This window comes from Nematolebias whitei, chromosome 13 (genome assembly GCF_014905685.2).
Source record: "Nematolebias whitei isolate Nwh7 chromosome 13, NemWhi1, whole genome shotgun sequence".
Classification (NCBI taxonomy): domain Eukaryota; kingdom Metazoa; phylum Chordata; class Actinopteri; order Cyprinodontiformes; family Rivulidae; genus Nematolebias; species Nematolebias whitei.
Window position 1 is genome coordinate 30,102,439 of NC_056510.1, and position 24,676 is coordinate 30,127,114.

A 24,676-nucleotide genomic window follows, 5' to 3' on the forward strand; every position below is an offset into this window, starting at 1 on the left:
ATATATGTATATACATGTATATATATAATATATACTGTATATATATTTTTTTCTTTAAAAAAAAAAAGGTTTGTTTCTTGTCCATCAGTATCCAGAATGGATATGCGTATAAAACACACACACATGTGCAACTACTGTATGTTTTTGAAGTTGAATATAGCATAATATGACAAAACAAGTTTAAAATCTAATTTTTTCTTGTTGTTGTTTGTTCTTGGCTGCTCCCTTGAGTAAGGGTTGCCACAGCAAATATGTAAAAGATTAGGCAATTGTTTTTGCCAAGTGCCCATTCTGACACAACCTGGGCTTGAACCTGTAGCCTCAGGATTACAAGACTGCCGTACAGACCACCAAGCTACCACAGGCTCGTTGCTGTTTACTGTTATTATTTTCATTTTCTGCATGAAATCTGCCTAGTGCCGACTGAAAGGTTCAAAGGAATGCTAAGGATGGTTCTGGCCCCCAAGCTAATTTTATTGGTGACCCCTGACCTATCCTATTTTATTTAAAATATACAAGTTTTAATGTCTTAAAACGTTTGTTCAAGAAAATGAGTATTTAGTTAAATATTTATATGAAATATGTACAATTATAGTTTTAATTTACACTGTAAAACACTTTGAACTAAGCAATATTCCATCCATCCATCCATCCATCCATCCATCCATCCATTATCTTCTGCCTGTTCCAAAGTCGGGACATGGGGGCAGCAGCTTGAGCAGGAAAGTCCAGACATCTCTTTCCACAGCCACCTCTTCCAGCTCTTCTGGGAGGATTCCAAGGCGTTCCCAGACCAACTGAGATACTCTCCAGCGTGTCCTGGGTCTTCCCTGAGGTCTCCCATTCAGACATGCCCCAAGCAATTCCCTACGGAGGCACCCATGAAGCATCCTTACTAGATGCTCGAACCACCTCAACTGGCTCCTCTCAATGTGGAGGAGCAGCGGTTCTACTCCGAGTCTCTCCTGATAACGGAACTTCTCACCCTGTCTTTAAGGGAGAGTCCAGCTACTCTGCAGAAGAAACTCATTTCATCCTCTTGTATCCATGATCTCATTCCTTCAGTCACTACCCAGAGCTTGTGACCATAAATGAGGGTAGGAATGTAGACCGACCGGTAAAAAGAGAGCAATATTTCAATACTCTCTTATTTTAAAACTCTTCCTTCTCAATATGTTGCAGAACTTGCCTGTCATAGAATAGTTGAGTGAATTGACAGGTTTTTTCTGTTTAATTCAGAAATGGATCTAGGTTTTACTAAATTAACCTTATATTCTGTTGAAAACATTTGAACTGGGCGATTAAAAACATCAACTCATGGGTGCAAGTTTTTTTTTTTTTTTGGTCATAAATCTCAGTTTTTGTTGTAAAATTAAAGGAAAGGTTGCAGTTAGATCTAAAAAAAGTTAAATCTGGTCCTCTGGACATTCAAAAAACAAAACAGTTGCAGTTAGATGTCAAAAAAGGCCTGTAAAGCAGTTAAAATATACAATTTTGATCTTCAAAAGTGTAGCATTTTAAATACGAAAGCTGTAATAACACTGTATTTCCATACGGGTAAACTGACAATATTTAGGAAGGTCTTGGTCTAGCTTAATATATGTAAATATTTATAATACGTTTGTATATATAGAATTAAAATACTTGAGTTTGGGAATAATTGCTGCTTGCTGTTTATGTCTTTGTGATACTGTCTTTTAGACTCAAAGGGATCCGTTTTCCACAAGTCTGTTTGAACATCCACCAAGTAACGGCGCGCAAACAAACAGAAGACACAAACTCTTGAGAAACACTTTTAATCAAGAGAAAGATAAATAGCTCTAACAAAGTAGGACTTGGAAAAACAAACGCGGCAACGCTGCCTCTGATCATCATTCGACGCTGCTCCGACGCACAAACTCTATTAAGCTGTCTTCAAATATGCAAAAATGATATGATTTTACAATGATTACATATTCACTTCCCCAGCTGGCAGGCTCTGAGCGTCTCCATTTGTCATCGACTATTGTGTCCAATTATATGATTAGCTTTGAACACTCCAGCACTTCGAGAGCTCTCGTGTGTTCCGCCGTGCAGAGCGATCCACAAACAAAGTCATTACAACATGTATTCACACATATCAAATAACAAAACAGATGGCCACTGCGCCTGCTGCCTGATTTGTTTTCCACACGAGTGGTGGAATAAAAAAAAAAAAAAGAAGTATTTTGTGTGAGCTGTGTTTAATGCTGACTGTTTTTTTTTTTTTTTATTCCCAAAGAAGAGCAGCTGGCTGTCGCACTGTTAGATCAGCTCCTATGAAAGACAATCTTGTTTTCATTAATTTCTCTACAACAAAAGCACTTGTTGGGAAGACGTAGAATTACAGCGGGTAAAGCTTCCGGATAATTCATCACAGCGACTTGACAGGAAACTTAATTGTTTTAAATGCCAGTTGCTTTGAGCAGCGTGACTGCTTTTTCTTTTATGTCTAACAGGTGGGACAGATAGACGACCCTCTGATGTTTCATTCGACCTTTGACTTCTTGGATATAAATCCACTTGCAGTCCACCGGCCAATAAACCTATCAGCATATGATGGAGTGTACTTCCCAGTATTCCACATGAAATGGAAATCTAGTAGTCTGCCTTTTCTTCTTTAACACAAAGTAAATCTATCCTCTCTGTATCACACGCACAGAATGACCTTCATCTTCAGCCAAATATTATATGGACGTGGTGCAAAGTGACCTCTCTGTGGCCTCTTACAGCATCGCAGAGCTGGCTTAAAGTTTCCTCTCATATAAAATACTTCAATGTAAAACCTTATACTGGAATTGTTCATTGCCATTTCGGCCTATTTTGTGAACTGCCAGTACACATGATAAAGCTTCCAGGTGTCCAACTGTCTAACTTAGAAATAAACCGTATAATAAGATGATTATTCTAACTCAGTGTTGGATGCAGGGACAAATGTGTGGGGACGGTGTTAAACACCAGCATCACTGATTAAAACGGTATAAAATCAGATCCAAATTATGATTTGTTCTAAACAAAAGAGATCTGGTCATTTCTATAGGATTTGTTTTGGTTTTGTGTTTTCTGTCGTGCTAATATGTTTTCATGAAATGTGTTGTGAACACTAAAAAGATAGGAGGTTAGCAGTATTTTAGTTGAATTCAGTTTAGTTGAATGACAACAAAGATATTCAGTGGTGCTTTGAAAAACAATCGACTTTTCAAATTTAATTCAATTCAGTCCAGTAGGCCAAGATAAGATCCATGAACATACAGTCCAATTTTGTTCATTTTGCTACAATATTATGTGAATTTTGTGAATTGCAAAATGTCGTTACATCAACTCATGTTGGTTCAGACTTCATCATGCTGCTGTTTGGTGTATTGTTTTTATGATACTAATGCTTTGTGTATTTTTAGTTGATGTTTTTCTTAGTTCATATCTTAGATTTTATTACTGTTTTCTTTTACATTTTTATACTTTTTGTCAGATGTAATTGGGACCCTATAATTTTGTTCCACCACATGTACCACATGTGGTGCGTATATGACAAATAAAGAACCTTGAATCCTTGATTATTTATCAAAAAAAACTTTTTTTAAAGGTCTTTTCTTATTTGTGCTATCATTTTGCTTCCTATTGTTAATCAAACTGACAAGTCCACTTTTAAAATTTAAACTGCATCAAGTTACTCTGTTTATGTGAGCAAATCCCTGAAAAGAAATGTAGTTACCTTAAAAAAAAAAAACTATTCATAATACTTTGAATGTTAGCTTTCACTTTTATTCAATTAATTTGTGTTTACTGGGATTTTGTTGAAACTTTGTTGCTTTCTGTTGAAGTTTCCTTTCTTTAACCGTAGTTGTGCTTTTGGGGAATTGTCTGAACTTGGGTTGTCAGATTTATTGTGGCTCTTTGACAATATTTATAGAATTTAGTTGGGTTTCATGAATTTTTTTTGTTTTAATTCTTTGGGGCGATTTGTTGCCCTTTGAATTATTTTGATAAATGTGCTTCATGAAATGTTTCTGTGTTTTTAGCTTAGCGTGTCATGCTTTTGGGTTTATACTATTTCTGTTTTGTCTAGTTGTGAAATGTATTTGCGTTTTCCAGTTTTTTAAATAAACATTATGCAATCTTGTGATTTTGGACTCTTTTTATTCATGGCTGTTACATGTTGCAATAGATACAAATCATCTCGTAGCTTGAAGAAAGCTACACACACACAAATGCACATGGACAAACAACTCCCTCCAGTTAACACTGACTCAACATGTGTCTTTTAGTTGGGGACATTTAGAGTAAATTGCATCTTCTACCTGCAGCAGCAGAGGCCTCGCACTGAAACGTCCTGTGCTGCAACGGTTTTTCTTTTTAAAGGGTAAGGTCGCAGTAAATCTTCTAAATAGCTTCTCTGACATCTCTCGAGCATGTTACTGTAAATGCACTCCAAGCAACTAAATCATTTAACATCTAATCAATACTATTCATATTGCACCATAAACACACTTTTCGTCAGATTCCTGCTTGTGAAAGCTGTTATGACGTTTAACTGGACAAACTGAAATTCTGCTTTCATTAATTGCAAAAAATAAAATAAAATTAAAATTAAGGCCAAAAAAAACTATTAAGTTGTCCACTTTGGTAAACTTTAAAAAGTAGTTTTGAACTCCAGCCTGTGAATGAAGTCAAACTGTGCCATGCTGCCATCACCTGGCCAGTTGGATTAGAGCAACTTGAAGTGATGTTAACTGGTTTGTCTTTGGCTCAGGTTCAACAAATACAAAATGGCAAACAATTGACTCAACACACGAGTGACATCATGACACAGTCATGGTTGCTCACTTCCCAGTTCTCCGGAGGTGCTACAGAGGCTGATCTTTAAACAGCCACCCCCCCACCACAAAAAAGCAGCAACATTCAAGAAATCACCGTTGTTTCCTGTGAAGGTGGTCGTGTTTTCAATTCAATTCAATTCAATAATACTTTAATAATCCCAAAGGGAAATTATTTTGTTGTTGTAACTGGTTATCCTCATTTCATTAAGAGATGTTATAGATACTGATGCTGTAGACAGGAAGGATCTCTTGTAAAGGTCCATCCCACAGTGGATCCTAAGAAACTGGCTGCAGATGCCGTCCGATCCGTCCACCCAGACTTGGCTGGCCTCTCGGTTCCCCTGGACTGTAGGACCACCTGAATGCCAGGCAGAACTCCTCCCAGAGCGATGGCCACTCCTCCCAGCAGTCTGCCGAACTCCTCATAGCTGCGGACAGCCAACTGTAGGTGCTGAGGGACGATCCTGTCCTTCTGCTGTCATGAGCCGTGTTTCCTGTTAGTTCCAGGTTCTCAGTGGTCAGGCACTCTAGCACAGCTGGCAGGTAGATGAGAATGCGTCCACATAACATCCTTTTCAACTCATTTGAGAGTTGGGACCATAGTTGAGATATTATTTAAGCTTTTGAGATGTTAATCAGCTGCTGTTGTAGAAAACTGCCTTGTTGCCATGGTTACGCATAATAACAAATGTCCAAAGCCCAAAAAAGTTTCAGTAAAAATCCTTCCAGCTGCACAGCATCTGATACCAGAGGAAACAATAATCCAAAAAATAAGATTTGCATCCAGAAAAACAGGAATTAAAGTTTCCAAAAGCAAAATCTCAGAATGAAAGTAACAGAGCTGCTCCAACATGCAGCCACCTTGAGCGGCGCAATTCTAGAATTTTTATCTCTGCTGAAGTTTTGATGTTTGTGAGCAACAAAGCAAAATGTGAGACTGCTGCAGGCTGAGTTTAAAACGATTGTGAGCTTTACTTTCAGCTGCATGTGTCACGCCTGAGTAAGAGACATTCACGTTTGGTCGTCCAAATAAAAAAAGAAAAACATTTTCAGTCTCGTGGGTGAGTCAGTCAGCGCTGAACACAGGTGGTACAACAAATTACCCTCTGCAAGTAACTGCAACTTTTTGTGCTTTTTGATAATTAATCATGTACAGAATATGGCGATGGGTTCAATGTTACATTATGTACAACTGTTACAGTTTGAGGGAGCTGCTGGGCAAGAAGATCTATATCATGGCACTAGTCAGGTTGCTCAGTGATCGGATGCTTCCTGTGTGAGTGTGCCTGCTCTTCCGTCTCACGCTCCGTAAGTAGTTCCTGTACAAGATCACACTGATCACCCGGTCCTGGAACTGCTTTGAGACGATGTAGTATAAAATGATGTCCAAGACCATGCTGAGATTCATCAGGAAGGTGGTGAAGACTGCCCATGAGTTGAACCCTCCGTCTTCGCTGTTTCCCAGCAAACGGAGCACCAAACAGATGTGGAAAGGCACAAAACACACCAGCACTTGGACGATGAGCGTGATGATGATCCGAATGGACTTCTGCTTTACTTTTGGTTTGAGTTTAGAAGTGCGGCCGTGGATGAGATTGTCCACAATGATGATGTAGCAGACGATCATTATACAAATGGGCACGAGGAAAAAGAAGATGAGTCTAACAAAGTTTACCACGTTGTTGTGGCGCATGTAGATGATGTCTTGCATCTTGATGCAGGTGGTGAAGTTCGAGATGCGATCGGGGTCATCTTCAGAGAAGAGCAAGGGTATGCTGCTGCCCAAGGTCATCAACCACACCCCCAGGCTGCCCACCACAGCTTTTGGGACGTTCCTCAGCTCCTTGCCATGCTTCGGCTGCACAATGGCCATGTAGCGGTCTGTGCTGATCAGTGCAAACAGCCACAGAGCCATACAGGGATAAAAAATGGTTAGAGCAGCCGTGACCCGGCAGAAAATATCTCCAAAAGGCCAATAGTCCTGTTGGAGGTATACCATTCTGAAAGGAAGCAACAAGATGTAGGTGAGGTCCACCAAGGCCACATTTATCATGTGGATAGTGACTGAGTTTCTCTTCTTGGTCGTCAGAGCAAACACCCATAGAGCAGTGACATTAACTACGACTCCGATAGTGAAAACGATGCCGTAGAAGACCAGGCTTGCCACACGGTACTCTACTGGACCCTGTGCTGTCCTCATCGTCAGCGATTCCACAGAGATATTGGAAAAGTTTAGGTCTACATTCATGCTGAAAAGGAAAACAAAGATGTTTGTTTTAAATGTACATTTTAAACTTCTTTTGGTTTAAATATTTTTATAAATACTCGTGCTTAAAAAACTATTCTGACATTTAAGGTGAAATCCAGTTCTTGCACTAATTTGAAAATACTGATTTGCCTTTTAGAGTATAAAAAGTAGAACAAAATTTTATTCCTCCTTGTTTAAAAAAAACAATATATGCCTCTAAATAGTTTGGATTGGTGTTTAATATACAAACATAATATCTGAATTATTAATAAAACTATTTAAAATCTGTAATACAATGAAAATTGAACTAAAAACATATACCGGTACGTAGAACCAGGAAACATTATTGTTCACAAAATTATACGTAAATACTCATTTGGACATTTGTGGCAACAGTGCATTTAAGAAAGCTTGGCAACAATAAACAAGAAACAAGTAAACATTAGGTTTGCCATCATTAAATTATTTGGACTATCATTCTTATTCCTTGAACACATGCATAGGTTAATAGACTTTATCAGCCAAAATGCCAACATTTTAAACAAAGAGCTGAGTGTGGACTAGGTGTTGTGACTGACTTTCAAGCACATCAAACTTTAGCTCAATAAATGTAAATTTGACTGAGTAATGTTGTATTTTATAATTACGTAGTTGCAGGGGTCATCTTGCATCAAGTTCACTCCAAAGATCAATCAGTTGATCAGATGTAAACCTGTACATAACTTTCTTAGCCATGTATTCAGCTGAATCTGGGCCTTATAGTGACCTCATATACAAAGTATATACATATACAACTTACTTAAATTGAAGATAATCCTGCAGTTGTCCAAGTGAGTGAAATCTAAGAGAAAAAACAACAATAAAGACAATAAAGTTGTGCTTTAGAGACATTTAGATTTATTTTTTTTTCTGCTCAGTTCATGTTTCTGGGTCAGAAAGCTGAGTGAGGTTTCCTGAGGTTGCTCTGTGATTAAAATAGAAAGTGTGCTGCTTCTAAATATGTAAATGTTTTACAGTTTGCAGAAGCTGCTGGTTAGTGATCATAATCTTTAAGTAAAAATAAAAAAATCATGTGCAGCTGGACTGTAGAACGACAAAGCAGGAGACCATGTAAGGACTGAATGAGCCTTTGGGTAAAAATAAATTTAAGTGAGTAATAAACAAACATTTGAGTTAGATGGAGGAGGAAGACTTCTCGTGACAAGCCTGAAGAGGGAACAGCCGAAAGAAAAAGAAGAAGATGATAACACTGCATACAGTACAATAACATACAGCACAATAACATGCAATACTATAACATACAATACTATAACATACAATACTATAACATACAATACTATAAAGGACAATACTATAACAGACAATACTATAACAGACAATACTATAATATAGAATACTATAACAGACAATACTATGACATACAATACAATAAAAATACAATAACATAAAATACAACAACAATACAACACAACAACATATGATACAAAAAGGAAACAATACAATAACAGACAATGCAATACAATAACATAAATACAATAAAAATACAATACAATAACAATAAAATACAATAACATATATACAATAATATAAATACAATAAAAATACAATACAATACAATAACAGACAATACAATACAATAAAATACAATGTAATACAATGCAATAAAACAACATACAATATAATAAAAATACAACACAGTAACAGTGAAATACAATAAAAATACAATACAATAACATTAAAATTACAACACATTACAACAACAGAATAATGTTTAAAATCATTGTATGTAAAGATAGTAAAAAAAAAATTAGAGCTCTTTAAAATAATTGTGATGTTAGTATTTCATTTTAGCACCTCGTTTTTTCCTCTTCATGTTTAAGTAATAATAAACCACATTTAAACATTTTATTTTTACATATAGTGAGTGGTTGTAACAGACGTCTGCCTTGAGTTTCAAAGGTAACACAGATAAAGGAAGTTGTGACTGGGCAGTAAAAGTCTTTACTTACCATCAGAATCAAACAAACATCTCGACCAGTTCGCCTGCCAACACGTTTGTGAAGCAAAAGTGAGTTTGACTGCACTCTTTGCAGTAAAGAGCCAAAACAGGGAAGTAAAATATTTTTGTCAAATGTGATGGTGGCGAAACTGAATGCTCTGTGAAGCCCCCCACCCCCACCACCATCCTCATCACTTCCTGTGAGCTGCAGTTTCTGTACTTTATACATTCCTTTACAGTATCTGCGTGGTTTGAAAACGAGAGGGCTATGCAGCTTTTCCGCAGTACGCAATTACACCCCCTTAAAGAAAATGATGTGCCATTAGAAGTGGGAGTGTGTTTGGCAGGCAAGGAGATGGCAGATTTAGGGCGAGTTATTGATTGGAAAAGTGGGGTCTGTCACAGCACATTAGTTCTCAGGGGAGTAATCCACAGCAGGTTGCTGTGAGAAGCATCTGCTGCTGGAGAGAAGTAATTAAAAACAGGATGTTGAGGCAGTTGCCATATAAACAGGAAATAAGACTGTAGTAATAGACACTTCACGCTGATGCTGTGAGATGGTTTTATATCATACTGACTTAATGGATGCAAAGCGCATACTTCAGGTGAAACGCTCAAGGTCAGTCTGCGCCAGGATTGAATACAGATTAATGTGTGTGATTAATTTGTGTTTGAGCTCCTAAGAGCCATAAATTAGGACACACAGCTCAAAGAATGTTGGGGAGCGTGAAACTTCTCATTCTGATCTAACTGCTACTTTCAATTCCTTTATATAGATCTTATGAAATAGATACACCCTTTCCCTCAACTTCCTGTCTGCCTCTTGTCTGAGGGTTTGACCTCTTCTGCTGTCAAACACTCGGCTTCCATTTTTGCTTTAGTACCACAACTTCCTTCCAATCTCCCCCCCCATAAACTTTATTATCACTGCGTTTCCAAAGCCGTGTTTGTATCATTCAGTCTAATTCTTATTCCTGGGAAATAATTACCCATCGGCTCGTCCTCTTGAAGTGTCTCAAAAATCTCCTACCAGATGGCACTCGGTGTACATTGCAATATGTTGTTATGACAACAGTCTGTGTGATGTTTTCCTCTCTTTGAAACTTGTCAAGCGGTTGCCTCGCTGAGTATTCAGCTCCTCACAAAATGCTCCATAAATCAGCTCAATAATAAACAATATAGTGTGGATGAACATGGCCATGTTCCATCACACAAACACTTCTAGGTAACATCAAGCAGTGTGTGTTTTTGGAGGGGTTTATGACATGTTACCTGTAAATATAAACATTTCACATAGATAAATTTTTTAGGACAGCACATGCAGGAGGCCTAGATTACGAGGTTTATTATTATTATTATTATTATATTTTTAACTTGTTTTATACTGTCCTCTAGAGGCTGACATGAAATATTACAATACTATCTCATTTTGTGCCCAGTAATGATGCTATAAAGAAAATATACTGTACATCATCATAAAAAAAACTGCTTCACTGTTTTAAAGTGAACTGGAGACCTGCCCAGTGTGTCCCTCGCCTCTGACTGCTGGATATGGGCACCAGTGACTCCCACAACCCACAAAGAAAGGCGTGGGTAAAAGATAATGGAAGGATGGAAGATTACGGTCTTAACTTTATTTTTTCTTGTTGTTGCACAAGTCACTTCACTGGTACATTTTTAGCGTGTTCATAAGGACAAGAAATGACCTTTTGGGGACAAATTGTGAGAATGATTAAGTAAGTGTCTGTGCCCTCACCAAAGTATTTTCCTCCTCACAGCTCAAACCACATTTCCTGTTATAAAACAAAGTGGGACTGAAAAAAACGAATGCATGAACTAATATGACAGGGTGAAGCCAGTCCAGCCTGAAATAGTGATATGACAATGATATATGTATTACCTCACCTCCATAAAGCAGAAAGTAATCACCACATCTTCATCAATTGAGTAATTCAATTCAAATTCAGTTCAAAAATATTTTATTAATCCCAAAGGGAAATTAAGAGTTGTAGCTCATCCCCCTGGTTTCATTCAAGAGTTGTTATAGATGCTAATAGCTGTGGGCAGGAAGGATCTCCTGCAGCGAATCCAAATAATCTGGACACAGATACCGATCCGACCACCTGGATCCAGCTTAATGTCATACCCGGCGGGCCTCTCGGTCCTCCAGGGCAGCAGGGCTGCCCAAATGCTGGGCAGAGTTCCTCCCTGACTGATGGTCCCTCCTCCCAGCAGTCTGCCAAGCTCCTCGTCGCAACGGACACACAGGTGAAGATGCCGAGGAATGATCCTGGTCCTCCCGTTGTCACGAGCTGAGTTTCCCACCAGATCCAGGATCTCGACAGTCAGGTACTCGAGTACCGCCACCAGGTTGATGGGAATTCGTCCATGGCACCTCCTTTTCAACTCATTGGGATTTGGGGTCGCAGCTGAGGTATTTGAGCTTTTGAGATGTTAATCAGCTGCTCCCAGTTGAAAAAAAAAAAACTTGTTGCCATGGTTACGCATCATAACAAATGCCCAAAAGTAAAAAGGTTTCAGTAAAAATCCTTCCAGCTGCACAGCATCTGATACCAGAGGAAATAATCATCCGAAAAAAGCAATTTACATTCAGAAAAAAAGAGGAATTAAAGTTTTCAAAAGCAATAACTCAGAAAAATTGTGACAGAGCTTCTCTATCATGCGGCTACCCCGAGCGGCGCAATTCTAGAACAATGATTAGCTTTTATAGTCAACATGATTCAAGGATTAAAACTGGCTTATTCAGGTATTGGCCTGGAATTTTGTTTCTTGGTGGTTGAGAGTTGTCCCAACACAAACTCCTGCCTAGAAAAATAAAATGATTGAAACGGGCCCTTGTTAAAGACATTATGCTTAATTTTTGAAAAGCTTTCTCAGTTCTAAACTGAAAGGTGTGGGGCTCCAAGTGTTTCAACTTTGTAAATTTGAAACTCCATCCCTTTCAAATATGAAGTGAGAAACAAAACATCTTCAAGAAAAACTGAAAAGGGAAAATTCAGCTACCTTCAGTTTAACCACTGGTATTTTTGTTTGTGTATCTTTTTGTGCATTTCTTCAGTAATTTCAGTTAGGACAGTTGTAGTTTTATGTATTTATTAATACAAAAAAGATTGTGATCTAGCTTATTCAAATTTCAAACAAACAAAAACAAAAAAACAGCTATGCTATTATTTTTGTTGCCTGATATTTTGCCACATTAACAGCATCTTCATCAAGTCCATTCCTTGAAAACGAGCACATTTACAGAATCCCCCAAAGACGTCAGCCTATGAAGGAAGGCGATAAAGCAGATGGCAATTATATGTGTGAAATGCACTGTTTACTGCAAACAAAGCAGATAGACTATCAGGTAGGGACTCAGAGCCAAAACAAATAGAAAAAAAGAGAAATTAAACTTCCAAAGAGGTCAAAATATAACACATTGTAATATGCTGTGTTACACTTAATACTCACTTATCATATTTTAAATCATAATTAATATGGAACTTTATAATTTATCATTCAACTATGTTCAAATACACTAGACGTCATGGGGAGAACAAAGTCATTTTTAGTGTTTTACTATTGATTAACCTTGTTTTTTATGAGACAAAGTTCTAAATTGGCCTTTGGCAGCTGATATTTATGACAAAATGACAGAAAGATGAAACATATAAATTGAATAAGTGTCACTTCTACTAAGCATTTGCATTTAATTAGCAATTTTTGCTTGTTTCCACACAAAAAAAAAAAATAAGCAACACACTGCTCAGAAATTTTTATTTGTTTGAAGAACTTTTTGATAACTGCATGGAGCTTTCAATAATTCCTAAAGTTTTTCTCGACAGCACGATTGTTTTCTTATCGTTTTTGTTTTTTCCACTTTCAACCCAAAAGGTCACAGATTAGTGTCAAATATTCATCATGCACTAAGGTGACAGTCAACACCGTCAGTTTGTGCACACTGTGGTTACGATGATAACATCTAAGTAGTAAACAGTTCATTCCGTCTCATACTGACGTGTTTAAAAAAAAAAAGTTTCGTTTTTTTAAGTTCCTTTAACCCTATGATGCAGTGTAATGGTGATATTACATAAAGTAACACAACCCCAGTAATTGTCAATGACTCAAATTAAAATGAATATGATTTCTTTCTTTCAATGTATTAATAAATTTTCTAATTAATTATAGAAAAATTGAAATGAGTTTTATTCTTCCAATCCTACTTCTCCTTTTGGAACTAATAAAAATCTCATGATCACCAGGCATCATGGCCTTATTATAAGAATTGCTTGGTGGTTTTGCTAAGTTTACGTATTTACTGGATTCATGCAATCATGTTTTACTTCAATTTTCTGAATGTTCTGTTGGGTCTAGTTTCTGTGACATCTGCTACTGAAATTCAACGTACTGTATGATGTACTGCCATGTAAGGAACAGAGATAATGCAAAAATATTTTGTCTATTTTTCTTCCCTCACCATCACATAAAAATTCAAGGTTTATATTTCAAATATTTGTAATCTAAGCAAATAAATTTGCAATATCACACATGGGGGAGAAAACGAGGGCTGTTGTCAGTAAACCAAGTTTGCTGTAAACAATAATGATTGATTTGCTATGTCAAATTATTGTCCACCCATAACTGGATCATCAAACTCTAACCCTAAATGCACTGAAGAGTTTCATAAGCTCAAAAAGTCAAAATATTATGTAGAACATCCTGATGCATGCTCAATAATCCAGGTAGAAAATCTAAAAAAGTTAAATCTGGTCCTCTGGACATTCAAAAAAACAAAACAAAGTAAAACAACAAAAAAATGTAGAAACGTTTCGTCTTTCATCCGAAAGACTTCCTCAGTCTGAGGTGCTGTATTCAGCTCAGTCTTAAAAATAGCACCTTCTCACAGTGGATCAACCAGTTTGCTGCTGACAACCAAAACCAGCTGCTCACATGGTCAAGAAGGACCATCAGCCTAACAATGGATCATTAGCACACTGATGGCTGTTTACTATTCACAGAGGGCTGAGTGATACTTTCTAAACACAACGTCCCAGTGGCTTTTAAACCCCAAAATATAAAATACAGAGACTGGTTCATCCCAAAGATCCAGTCCCCCGGCACAAACAGAGTAATGTTGTGTATGCTGTTCAGTGTCAGGAGGGCTGTGATCAGTCTTATGTCGGGGAAACAAAACAGCCACTGGCCAAAAGGATGGCCCAGCACAGAAGATCAACATCATCAGGCCAGGACTCTGCGGTCTACACTCATCTCCAGGCCAGCGGTCACTCTTTCAGGGATGAAGATGTTCACATCCTGGATAGAGAGGAACGATGGTTTGAGAGAGGAGTAAAGGAGGCCATCTTTGTGAAAAGAAATCGTCCATCATTAAACAGGGGTGGAGGCCTCCGGGTTCAACTGTCCCTCTCTTACAATGCTGTGATTGCTAGTATCACTCAGCCCTCTGTGAATAGTACACAGCCATCAGTGTGCTAATGATCCATTGTAAGGCTGATGGTCCTTCTTGAGCATGACCATGGAGCAGCTGGTTTTGGTTGTCAGCAGCAAACTGGTTGATCCACTCTGAGAAGGTGCTAATCATGAGACTGAGCTGAATACAGCTCCTCAGACTGAGGAAGTCTTTCGGATGAAAGCCGAAACGTTTCTACCTTTTTTTTTTGTTGTTTTACTTTGTTTTTTTTGTTGTTTTTTTTGAATGTCCAGAGGATCAGATTTAACTTTTTTAGATATTATGTAGAACGTTTCTTGTTCAGAAAACCAGTTCATACCTGGTATGACCACCATTTGCCTAAAGCAGTGCAACACATCTCTTTCTTCATCTGGTCAGCTGGTCTCAACGCAATTGACAAAATTTTCTCGAGGAGAAGACAAGGTGAAGGAGAACCCTCATGGCCTGAAGGAACACTCACTGCTGGATATGATATGGATTCTTAGGGCCAGTGGAAGATGGTGTGTCTGTCTGTCTTCTATGTCGAGGATGTAGAAGACACGTACATAATTGGATTTATGATAACCGATATGATAATTTCTGCTTTTTAGTGTTGGTGGGTATCTGGCATCTTAACACATTCGGAAAACGGCGGCAGCGGTTCTGGCAATTGTCAGGCTGCCTACCCTGCATGAAGCAATGTACTGAGTGATAAGCTCTCAGACTCAGACGCTGCATGAGCTGAGCCGTAAGTTGGATGCAGTTTCTGAGAATCGCAGGCCACTTGCAGCTCCTGCGACTCACTGGCAGCAAGAATCGACCTTGGACAAGGATACAAGCTCAGTCCGGCAGTGTGAACACAACATTTGGCTGTTTGGAATCGCCTATGAGATGTACCAGCAGAACTATGAAGGCAGACATGAAATCAAGCAGAGTCTGCCTGACCCAAAATAATTGTGTTATCTGAATTTGGCTTCCCCACTCAGCCTTGAATTGGTCAACTATCTCAACTTATCCTGGTTGTTTATGTGAACGAGAAGACCATTGTCCAAATTTCATTTGTACAAGTTCACGTTCGCACCTACAGATAGGTATGAAGTTTGATCCAACTGGAGTAGATGATAAGCAGACAACATCTCTAAGGAACGTCTAAGATGAGAACTCTTCTAATCACTGTGCTATATTTGTAAAATATTTAGTAAATGTATAAAAACTGAACATTTTCCACTTGAACGCAGATCATTTATTTAAAAAAAAAACATGTTTGTTACAATCTTTCACACAGAAGTAATTGCTAATTCTAAAATCCTGCATGACTTTACAGCAGGAGGTGAAATTAATGTTTTTAGATGTGAAGCGTGCATGAGGCAACAACAGAACATTTTGTTGATACTTTTGTTTCTGATAGGGGAAGAATACAATATTTACAACTGTGCCTTGAGATGACTTCCTTTTACAACATAAATTCAGATATAACTTAATCATGTCTTTTTGATATTTTTAATAATAACACAAAACTTTACAGAGCTGCACACACATTTATTCAATTTTAAAAAGAACAACACAGACAACAAGAGAACAAGTTAAACTGTTTGAAAGAGCATTAAGTCTTGTCCACATTTTTAAGGGTACTGGTCCAGGCTTTCTTGATTAAACTCCACCGTCCTTTGTAAATTAAATCTGTATAATTTAATCTCACCAACACACTACAGTCAAAGTTTTGCAGAGGAAAAAACATCTAAAGGCAGACATACTGGCAGTAAAAGTTACATTTCCACAGAAACGTTTTTTTTTTTGGTGAGGCTTAACTGATTCTTATTGTTCCAGTTATATGTTGGGGTCGTCTACATAATAATGATGTTTTTTAATGGTTCGGACCAAACTTAATATTTCTGATGTATCTAAACAAGTGCTAAAGTTTTTTGTAGAAATGTTCAAATTGGGGGCAGCATGGTGGCTCAGTTGGTAGAGCTGCTGCCTCTCAGCGAGAAGGTCGCCAGTTCAAATCTCTGCCAGGGGTCTTTCTGAGCGGAGTTTGCATGTTCTCTCCATGCATGCGTGAGTTTTCGCCAGGTACTCCAGTTTCCTCCCACAGACCAAAAACATGCATGTTAGGCTGATTGGTAACTCTAAATTGTCTCTAGGTGTGAGAGAGAGAGTGAATGGTTGTTTGTCTCATTTGTCTCTATGTGTCCCTGTGATGGACTGGAGACCTGTCCAGGGCGTACCTCATCTCTCGAACAGTGATTGCTGGACATGGAAACCAGTGACCCCAGCGACCCAAAAAGTAAGAAGCAGGTAAAAATGACGAATAGATGGAAATAATTTATAACAATCTAATGTAGAAACTGACAAACTTTGCAGTAGTTCTGAAGCATTGACCTAAAACTGGTTGACAGCTGAATAAATAAGAGCAGAGACATTATTATTATCAATGATGAGAGCAGAGGTATATCTGACAATCAGATTTGAAAACATACACGTTTGGCATTAGTTACATTTGCAACAGTTTACACACAATATTCAAAGTCAATATAAAGTCAATATTCTAGGCCTGTTAAATGATCAAAGTTTTATTTCCAGGTATATGGAGTCTCAAATGATGTTTCACTTTCCAAAAACCCTCTAGAAACTTAAACTCTAATCACTGTCAAAATAATGGAAATAAATGCTAAACCCAAGCACACAAATGGATTTTATAACGGAAAACCTTCAACACATTACACTTTTTTTTTTCTTTTCTAGTTTTGGCTTTCTCACTCTGAGAGCTGGCAGCTGTGTGCACTGAACTGAAACTACGGTAAAAGACCCAAAACATTGTCTGATTTTATGTCAAATTGAAACTTACATCAGAACTTCTTTTGTTTTAACATTCATACTCTGTATATATGTATATACATATATATATATATATATATTTTTTTTTTTTTTTTTTACATATATATAAATGTATATAAACATTACTGGGTGCATTTGTTCAAATGTCAACTGACTGGTGAACTGTTGTGAACTTTCACGTTAAATAACGACTAAAGGATTTTAACTTTGCTCATGCATTTGTCACTCTATAAATGTTTCTTCAGCTAATTGGAATGATGAAACTAAAGTTGAAATGTATGTTAGGTCGTTGACGTTCATCCTTTCATCAGCTGGTTGTTCACTCTCACTTTACCGCACCTGCATCACTCCAATTAGCTATTTTTTTTCCGGTACAAGGCAGGTTTTATTTTCTTGTTGTTGTAGCTGCCAAAATACAAATTTTTAAGCTCAATTCACAAATATACATTAAAAATGACAAGGAGTTTTTCATAAAAGAAATAAAATAACACTTGGTGATCATTTTTCTTGGAAAAACAATCCGTCTAATTCCAGGAATTGAGTAGCCTCTTGTAGTCCACGACATCCACTAGCAGTAATTTTAGGAACTGTCCAAGTCCGTCCATGTCCTTTCATCTTGTCTCAGTTTTCAGGTTAACTCGTATGAGTTTAATCTACTTTCTGTGAGTCTTTCACTGTTCAGTTGAATCTTGTTACCATCAAGAAAGTCCTTGGAGGAGCCTTCAGGTGGTGTTCTCACTGCACTAGAGAAAGAAACGCTGACTTGTCGCTTTAGCAGCTTCAAGAGCTTCCTTTTGTACCCCTTGCAGGCAAAAAAGTAGATAAATGGATCCAAGCAGGAGTTTAAGTTCATCAGACACACTGTGATGTGCAGCGATACCTGAAAGGCAGTGAGATCAGCGCAGTCTGGGTTCGACACCAGCTTTCGGATCATGTACTGCAGAAGGTCAATGTGATAAGGGCTGAAACAGACGACGAACACCAACGAGACACAGCAGATCACACCGATGGCCTTGCGACTGCTACCAGACTTTTCAGTCAAATGGTTGGTTTTGGCTGTTAGGTGGAGTTTGGAGCACAAGACAGAGTAACACACCAGGATGGTGATCACAGGGATGACGTAACCCAAGAAGACTGCACCAATCAGAATGGTGGCAACATTGTCAATCTTCTCAAAGTTGGGGTATTCCATGCAGGTGAGGAAGTTTCCATCTTCTTCACTGGTCATAGGCATGAAAAAGAGAGGGAGGGTTTGCGCCAAGACCCATAGCCACACACCAGCACAAATGTAGCGAACGTTATTGACCTTCCTGAATTTGGCAAAGCGCAGAGGTAAGACCACGGCAATGTAACGGTCCACACTGAGGCAGGTCATGAAGTTGACCCCTGCGTAGGTGTTAATGTAGAAGATGAAGCCTGAGATCTTACAAAGAACTTCACCCATGGACCAGTGAAAGCCTTGAGCATAGTATATCATCCTGAGAGGCAGGGAGAGAGTGAAGAGGATGTCCGAGATGACCAGGTTGAGAGAGTACAGAGTGGTGGAGTTGAGCTTCTTCTGATTGGCTCGGATGACGTGGAGGGCCAGGCCGTTACCGAACAACCCCACGAAAAACACAACACAGTAGATAAGAGGTATGAAGATGCTAGCATATTTCCGGTGGTCATAGAGGGTCTTACAGGTTGAATTACTGAGTGGGACTGTCATGTTCTCAGAATCCATCGTCTTGGTTTTGGAACCAGAAACTGCAAAAAGGAAGTAAAACAAAGACTTTAGGTACATTTGATATGTGTTAATGTGCTTGTTAAAATATTTCTGCTGTCAGAAGAAGAAGCTTAAGTAAAACAACACCAAGCGCACATGTTGAAATGAAACTCATGCACTCGCGCGTATTCACAGTTTGCCACCTCACTTTCAAAAAGGAAGTAGAAGAAGCCACAGCTTTACTTCTTTCAGTATTCATTTGGGACAGACATTTTTTTTAACTTGGAGTTTTTTTTGCAGTTTTCATTTGTGCCCATCTAAAAATAAAAGTTGACTTAAAACAAATACAACATATGATGGCAGTTTGAAAACAAATTTGAACATTTGTAAATCTGTTGATAATTTACTTTGTATTTTTGTTAACTTTTTCATCCTTTAAGCTCAAAAGAGGTAATGTTTTGAGCAAAGAAACTGTCGGCTTATTAAAGCCTCAATTTAGTACAGAATCTAAAACAGTAAAAATACTGGTTAATATTTTGGGAGTACAGTGCCATCTAGTGGTTCTTTTTAGCAAAACTCCACAGTGCCCAAATTCAACTCCACTTCTCCCACTTTTTTTAAACACACTATCCTGTCAAAAACTTAAAAAAAAGAAGTAAAAGTGCATTTTATAATAAAACAACAGTTACATTTAATATGTGCTGATGTACTTTTGAAGCTTTAAAATGTAATTACTTTTAAACTCATAAGGTCATCAAATCTTTTCATGCAATTTTGGAAGATGAAAAGTATTTTGACATCACTGTACCATGATGAGGATTTTATCATTTCTATTTTATGAAGTTGGAGATTAAACAAGATTAAAAGATCAGTGTATAAAAGGGAATTTAAGGGCTTGGATGGAAAAAAAATGTTTGAATCATTAACAAAACTGTCTTAAAAAGTGCAGCTGTTTTTTCTTTGTTTGTAGTTGAAAGTGACTTAAAGGAAGTCAGTGAACAATAACTTCTCTGACTCTGAATGCAGCTGCAACACAGCTCAGCAAAAAAAAAGAGGTGTTAAAAGATCTGGCCTTGTGCATGAGGTTTACTTCCTTATGTAAGGACATAGGAAAGATGTATTCACTGAGCTGAATCTTTCATCAGGTCTAATTTTTTGTTGTTCAGCAGGAAACCCATTTCCTGACCGCCAAATCAGAAGTTAAACCAAAGTTGTGGTGTGCAAAATCCCCCGTTTACTCTGGACTTTAAAAGATGTAAAACATATTTAAATTGAGAATTTACTTTAAGAAATTTAGGTTAAAATTTTCTGCCAAAATTTATTTATGACTTGAAAAAAATCCCATTTGAATGAATATTTCTACTCTAAAATGATGAATATTTCAAAAATATGAAAAGGAACCAACAAAAAGGGGTTTCTTAAACCATCAAAAAGACCATTTTGATATTTGTTGTCTTAAAACTAGCAGCATGACTCTGGAAATCAACTTCTCTTCCACAGCCACTTTAACCAAACCGACTCAATGAGTTCTCTTGCTTTGAGTCAAATAACTCTCAAACTATAATTTGATATTAGTTCAGAATAAAATGAAGAAAACACGCTCACCTCAGATGGAAAACGTTGCTCCACAGACTCAACTGAAGTCACTCTGAGCCACAGGATGTCAAATTTTTACTCAAAAGCTGATGGTTGTAAGAAGAGTTGCCCAACAACTCAACACTCACGCTCTCTCGTGTGAAAATAACTTGACAATCAGAAATCTAGATTAATATCTTCTTCCAGTAACCATAGTGACAAAATATCCTGCTGAGGCTCCCCCTATCAGTCTACTCTCTCTCCACCTCTTTCACTATTGCTAAGGATTTTCACGTATTAGTTTCTTCTCAAACCCCTCCGTCACACCTGGTGAGTGCTCAGAAATAAAGTGCCAAGCCGTTAACTATCTTGAGCTGTTTAGTTTTGACTTGGACTAAATAGTTGACTTTAGAGCTTTATCTGGAAAAATAAATCTAGGTTTTGTGCAGCATGATGTGCCGTGTGTGTACCCAAGAGAGGATGTGGGTTCAGCTAAATTGCTGACACTGTCCAGTGGTTTTGTACGCTTTCTTAATTCTTCCCAAACACCTACTTTCTTCTGTTGAGATTGGTAATTCTAATGTTGACTCATTACCTACCACATGACATCTCTAGCTGAAATGACATAATAAAAACAACTTTTTTCTGTTTTTTTATACAAATGAGTGACAGCTAAATAGGGAACTTCCTCTTTACTGCAGTTGATAACATTAGTTTTGATGTTTTGAGTTCAGAAAGCCTTTCATAAGACGTTTCACCTTCAACTATTTCTTTCTGAAGTCACTCATGTCCTTTGAGTGATGTGTCATCAATTGGTCACTTTTGACCATAGATGTGATCCCAATTTTTTTATATTTTTTTGCATGCCTTTGTTCAAAGAGATAAAGTTAGTAATGTAAAGACTCGCTCAGTGACTGCAGGATATCAGCACCCACAACTCTCGTGACCCAGAAAGGAAGAAGCAGCTAATAGACAAAATAAATAGACGGCTGGATGTTACTGTCTGAAGCATGTTTGTGTTTTTATTTTAGCTGCTATGATGCCTGACAGGAGCTTCCATGTTATACAGGGGCAAGTCTTTTCTGGGGTTTCTTCACTAACCAAGACCGTTTGTCCTCAGGTCCAACATTCTGGCTGTGTGCAGCTGGTTCATTTGTGCTGCTAGTTAGCTTTTCATACAGCTAAGTTATGTTATATTGTTTATTTGTCATATGCAGGTTAACACAAGGTCAACAATACAATGAAATGCTCAGAATGAGAAGAATCTTTGTGCTGGGTGGGTGTGGTCCTTAATGATGCTGCGTGCTTTATGCAGACATCGACTGTATCAGCTAGATGTTCATACTTGTCTCTACCTTGAATGCCAGGCACTGTGACATATACTGTTTCCTGTTCTGGAAAATGCTGTGATCAGCTCTTAGCTCCTTTAGCCATAGTCTGTTTTTACAATGTCTCCGTTGTCCGTCTCCAGTACTGCTCAACCATAGCACTGCTGACCTACTCAGTTTATTACTTTGCCAGTTTAGATGGATGGTGGAAAAAGTCAAATCAAAACTGGAGCATTCATGTTTTCCTTCAACAGCATCTTTTGGGAGCTCTATTTAAACACCTCCAGGACTTCAACACCTTGCATTGACTTTCGAGACTTTATGAATCATTCTTTTCCTCAGGATTTTTAACATATATGAAAAATAAACATTGTTCATTCAGTTGCTTCTTTCTGCAGACGTTACCACAGAAAACAAACTTACCTAAAAGACTTGGCGATTGTTTCACTCCAGATGTCCTTCATGATCTGTCCCTACAACAACAGAATATTTACGATGCAGACTTCTCAAAACTATTAATTATTTTAAATAAAAATGACTTGAATGAAAATGTTTGCTCCGAAGTATTACTTGCAACATTTGATTAACGAACTCAAGCTATGCACTATTGTTATAATGTGGTTTAACACCTTTAAGTCAATGACACCTTTTTGGATGCTGCTAAAACTTTTTTGATTATCTTATGCACATTCGGTGTCACATGTGACATATCTCTCTCTTCACACTTTGTTTTTTCTAATCATTCCACTGGTTTTACTGACTTTAGTTGCAATTTATACAAATTAATAGAGTATAATAAGGTTATAATAATTAATAATACAGAATTTAGGAAATGTAGACTTCTGTGTAAAAGATATACAGTAAAAGAAACTTTTTTTTTTTCAAAACATATATTTTGTCTGTTAAAAACATGTCCGGTGGTGAGGCAGAGGAAGCAGTTTAACTTCCTCATGGTCTGGCCATGAAGGACTGACTCACTGGGCCTCAGAGAGCCAAACACACCATGTGATGAAAGATCAGCACAGTTTCAGTTGTTTCTGTTTTTTTCTGAAAACAATGTGGCTCAAGATTAGAAACTAGGTCTCGATGCTCTCTCTGGCCTCACGTCTTGTAAAATTAGAAAGTGGATCGAAAGATAAATGCATGTGATAAGAAACAACGCTGGATCATATTAGCAATAATTCCAAACCGTTAATTATAATCTGTTTTGTAATTTATATACATAATAAGGAAAATTTAGAAAAATAAATAAAAAAGGATGCCCCTTTAGAGCAGTACAATGGTGAAACCAATTTTTCTATGGATGAACGTTGTGAGCTTGTCTCAAACTTCAGATGATGCTGTCCATATGTTGTTTATGTAAGTGAAGCTATGATTAACTACAGTTCTGGTAAACACATATTTGGAGAAGAAATCAATCCGGGCCAATATAAATTGAACTTTTTTGGCAAAAAATATAATATATATATGTGTGTGTGTGTGTGTGTGTGGTGAGGGGTGTGTCAAAATGAAGTACAATTTTTAGAGTGATGTATGGCAGGAAAAAGGGATAAAAAAATCTAAGGGGTGAATTGTAGTACAAGAGTGTTTTCTCACACACACACAAAAAGAAAAAATATATAGCAACCACATGCCAAACAAAATTACCAGAATTACCGTATTTTCTGGCATATATATAGTTCTTGAATTGCGCCGCTCAAGGTGGCTGCATGATGGAGCAGCTCTGTTACTTTCATTCTGAGATTTTGCTTTTGGAAACTTTAATTCCTGTTTTTCTGGATGTAAATCACGTTTTTTGCATGATTGTTTCCTCTGGTATCAGATGCTGTGCAGCTGGAAGGATTTTTACTAAAACTTTTTTAGTTTTGGACATTTGTTATGATGCGTAACCATGGCAACAAGGCAGTTGTCTACAACCAACAGAAGCTGATTAACATCTCAAAAGCTCAAATAACATCTCAACTACAGCCCCAAATCTCAAATGAGTTGAAAGGATGTCCTGTGTATGCATTCTCATCTACCTGTCAGCTGTGCTCGAGTGCCTGACCACTGAGATCCTGGAACTAGCAGGAAACACGGCTCATGACAGAGGAAGGACAGGATCGTCCCTCGGCACCTACAGTTGGCTGTCCGCAGTGATGAGGAGCTCAGCAGGCTGCTGGGAGGTGTGGCCATCGCTCTGGGAGGAGTTCTGCCCGGCATTCAGGCGGTCCTACAGCCCGGAAGAACCAAGAGGCCAGCAGAGTCTCTGGGGATAGATCAGATGGCATCTGCAGCCAATTTCTTAGGATCCACTGTGGGATGGACCTTTACAAGAGATCCTTCCTGTCTACAGCCGTCAGTATCTATAACATCTCTTAATGAAATGAGGATAACGAGTTAAAACAACAAATAATTTCCCTTTGGGATTAATAAAGTATTTTTGAATTTGAATTGAATTTGATAAGTCACTCCAGAGCCCTGTGATGGACTTGCGATCCGTCCAGGGTGTACCCCGCCCCTCGCACAGTGATTGCTGGATGTGGGCACCAGCGACCCCCGTGACCCAAAATGGAATAAGCGGGTAAAGTTAATGGATGGATATCCTGATGCATGCTCAATAATCCAGGTAGAAAAATCCAAAAAAGTTAAATCTGGTCCTCTGGACACTAAAAAAAAACAAAACAAAGCAAAACAACAAAAAAATGTAGAAACGTTTC

At 37.9% G+C, this 24,676-nt stretch overlaps 2 protein-coding genes across 2 annotated transcripts; both read right to left on the reverse strand.

Annotated features, from left to right (window-relative positions):
* Positions 1-6,063: 6,063 nt before the first annotated feature.
* Positions 6,064-7,899, reverse strand: gpr18 (G protein-coupled receptor 18). The gene is made up of 2 exons (XM_037686593.1): positions 7,883-7,899; positions 6,064-7,084 (listed from the first exon to the last, which is right to left on the reverse strand). The coding sequence occupies exon 2, from the start codon at positions 7,081-7,083 to the stop codon at positions 6,064-6,066; it is 1,020 nt and encodes a 339-aa protein (XP_037542521.1). The 5' UTR covers position 7,084; positions 7,883-7,899.
* A 9,954-nt stretch (positions 7,900-17,853) lies between these two features.
* Positions 17,854-20,724, reverse strand: gpr183a (G protein-coupled receptor 183a). The gene is made up of 2 exons (XM_037686594.1): positions 20,680-20,724; positions 17,854-19,115 (listed from the first exon to the last, which is right to left on the reverse strand). Exon 2 carries the CDS (start codon positions 19,090-19,092, stop codon positions 17,998-18,000), a length of 1,095 nt encoding a protein of 364 aa, XP_037542522.1. The 5' UTR covers positions 19,093-19,115; positions 20,680-20,724; the 3' UTR covers positions 17,854-17,997.
* Between the last annotated feature and the right edge of the window lie 3,952 nt (positions 20,725-24,676).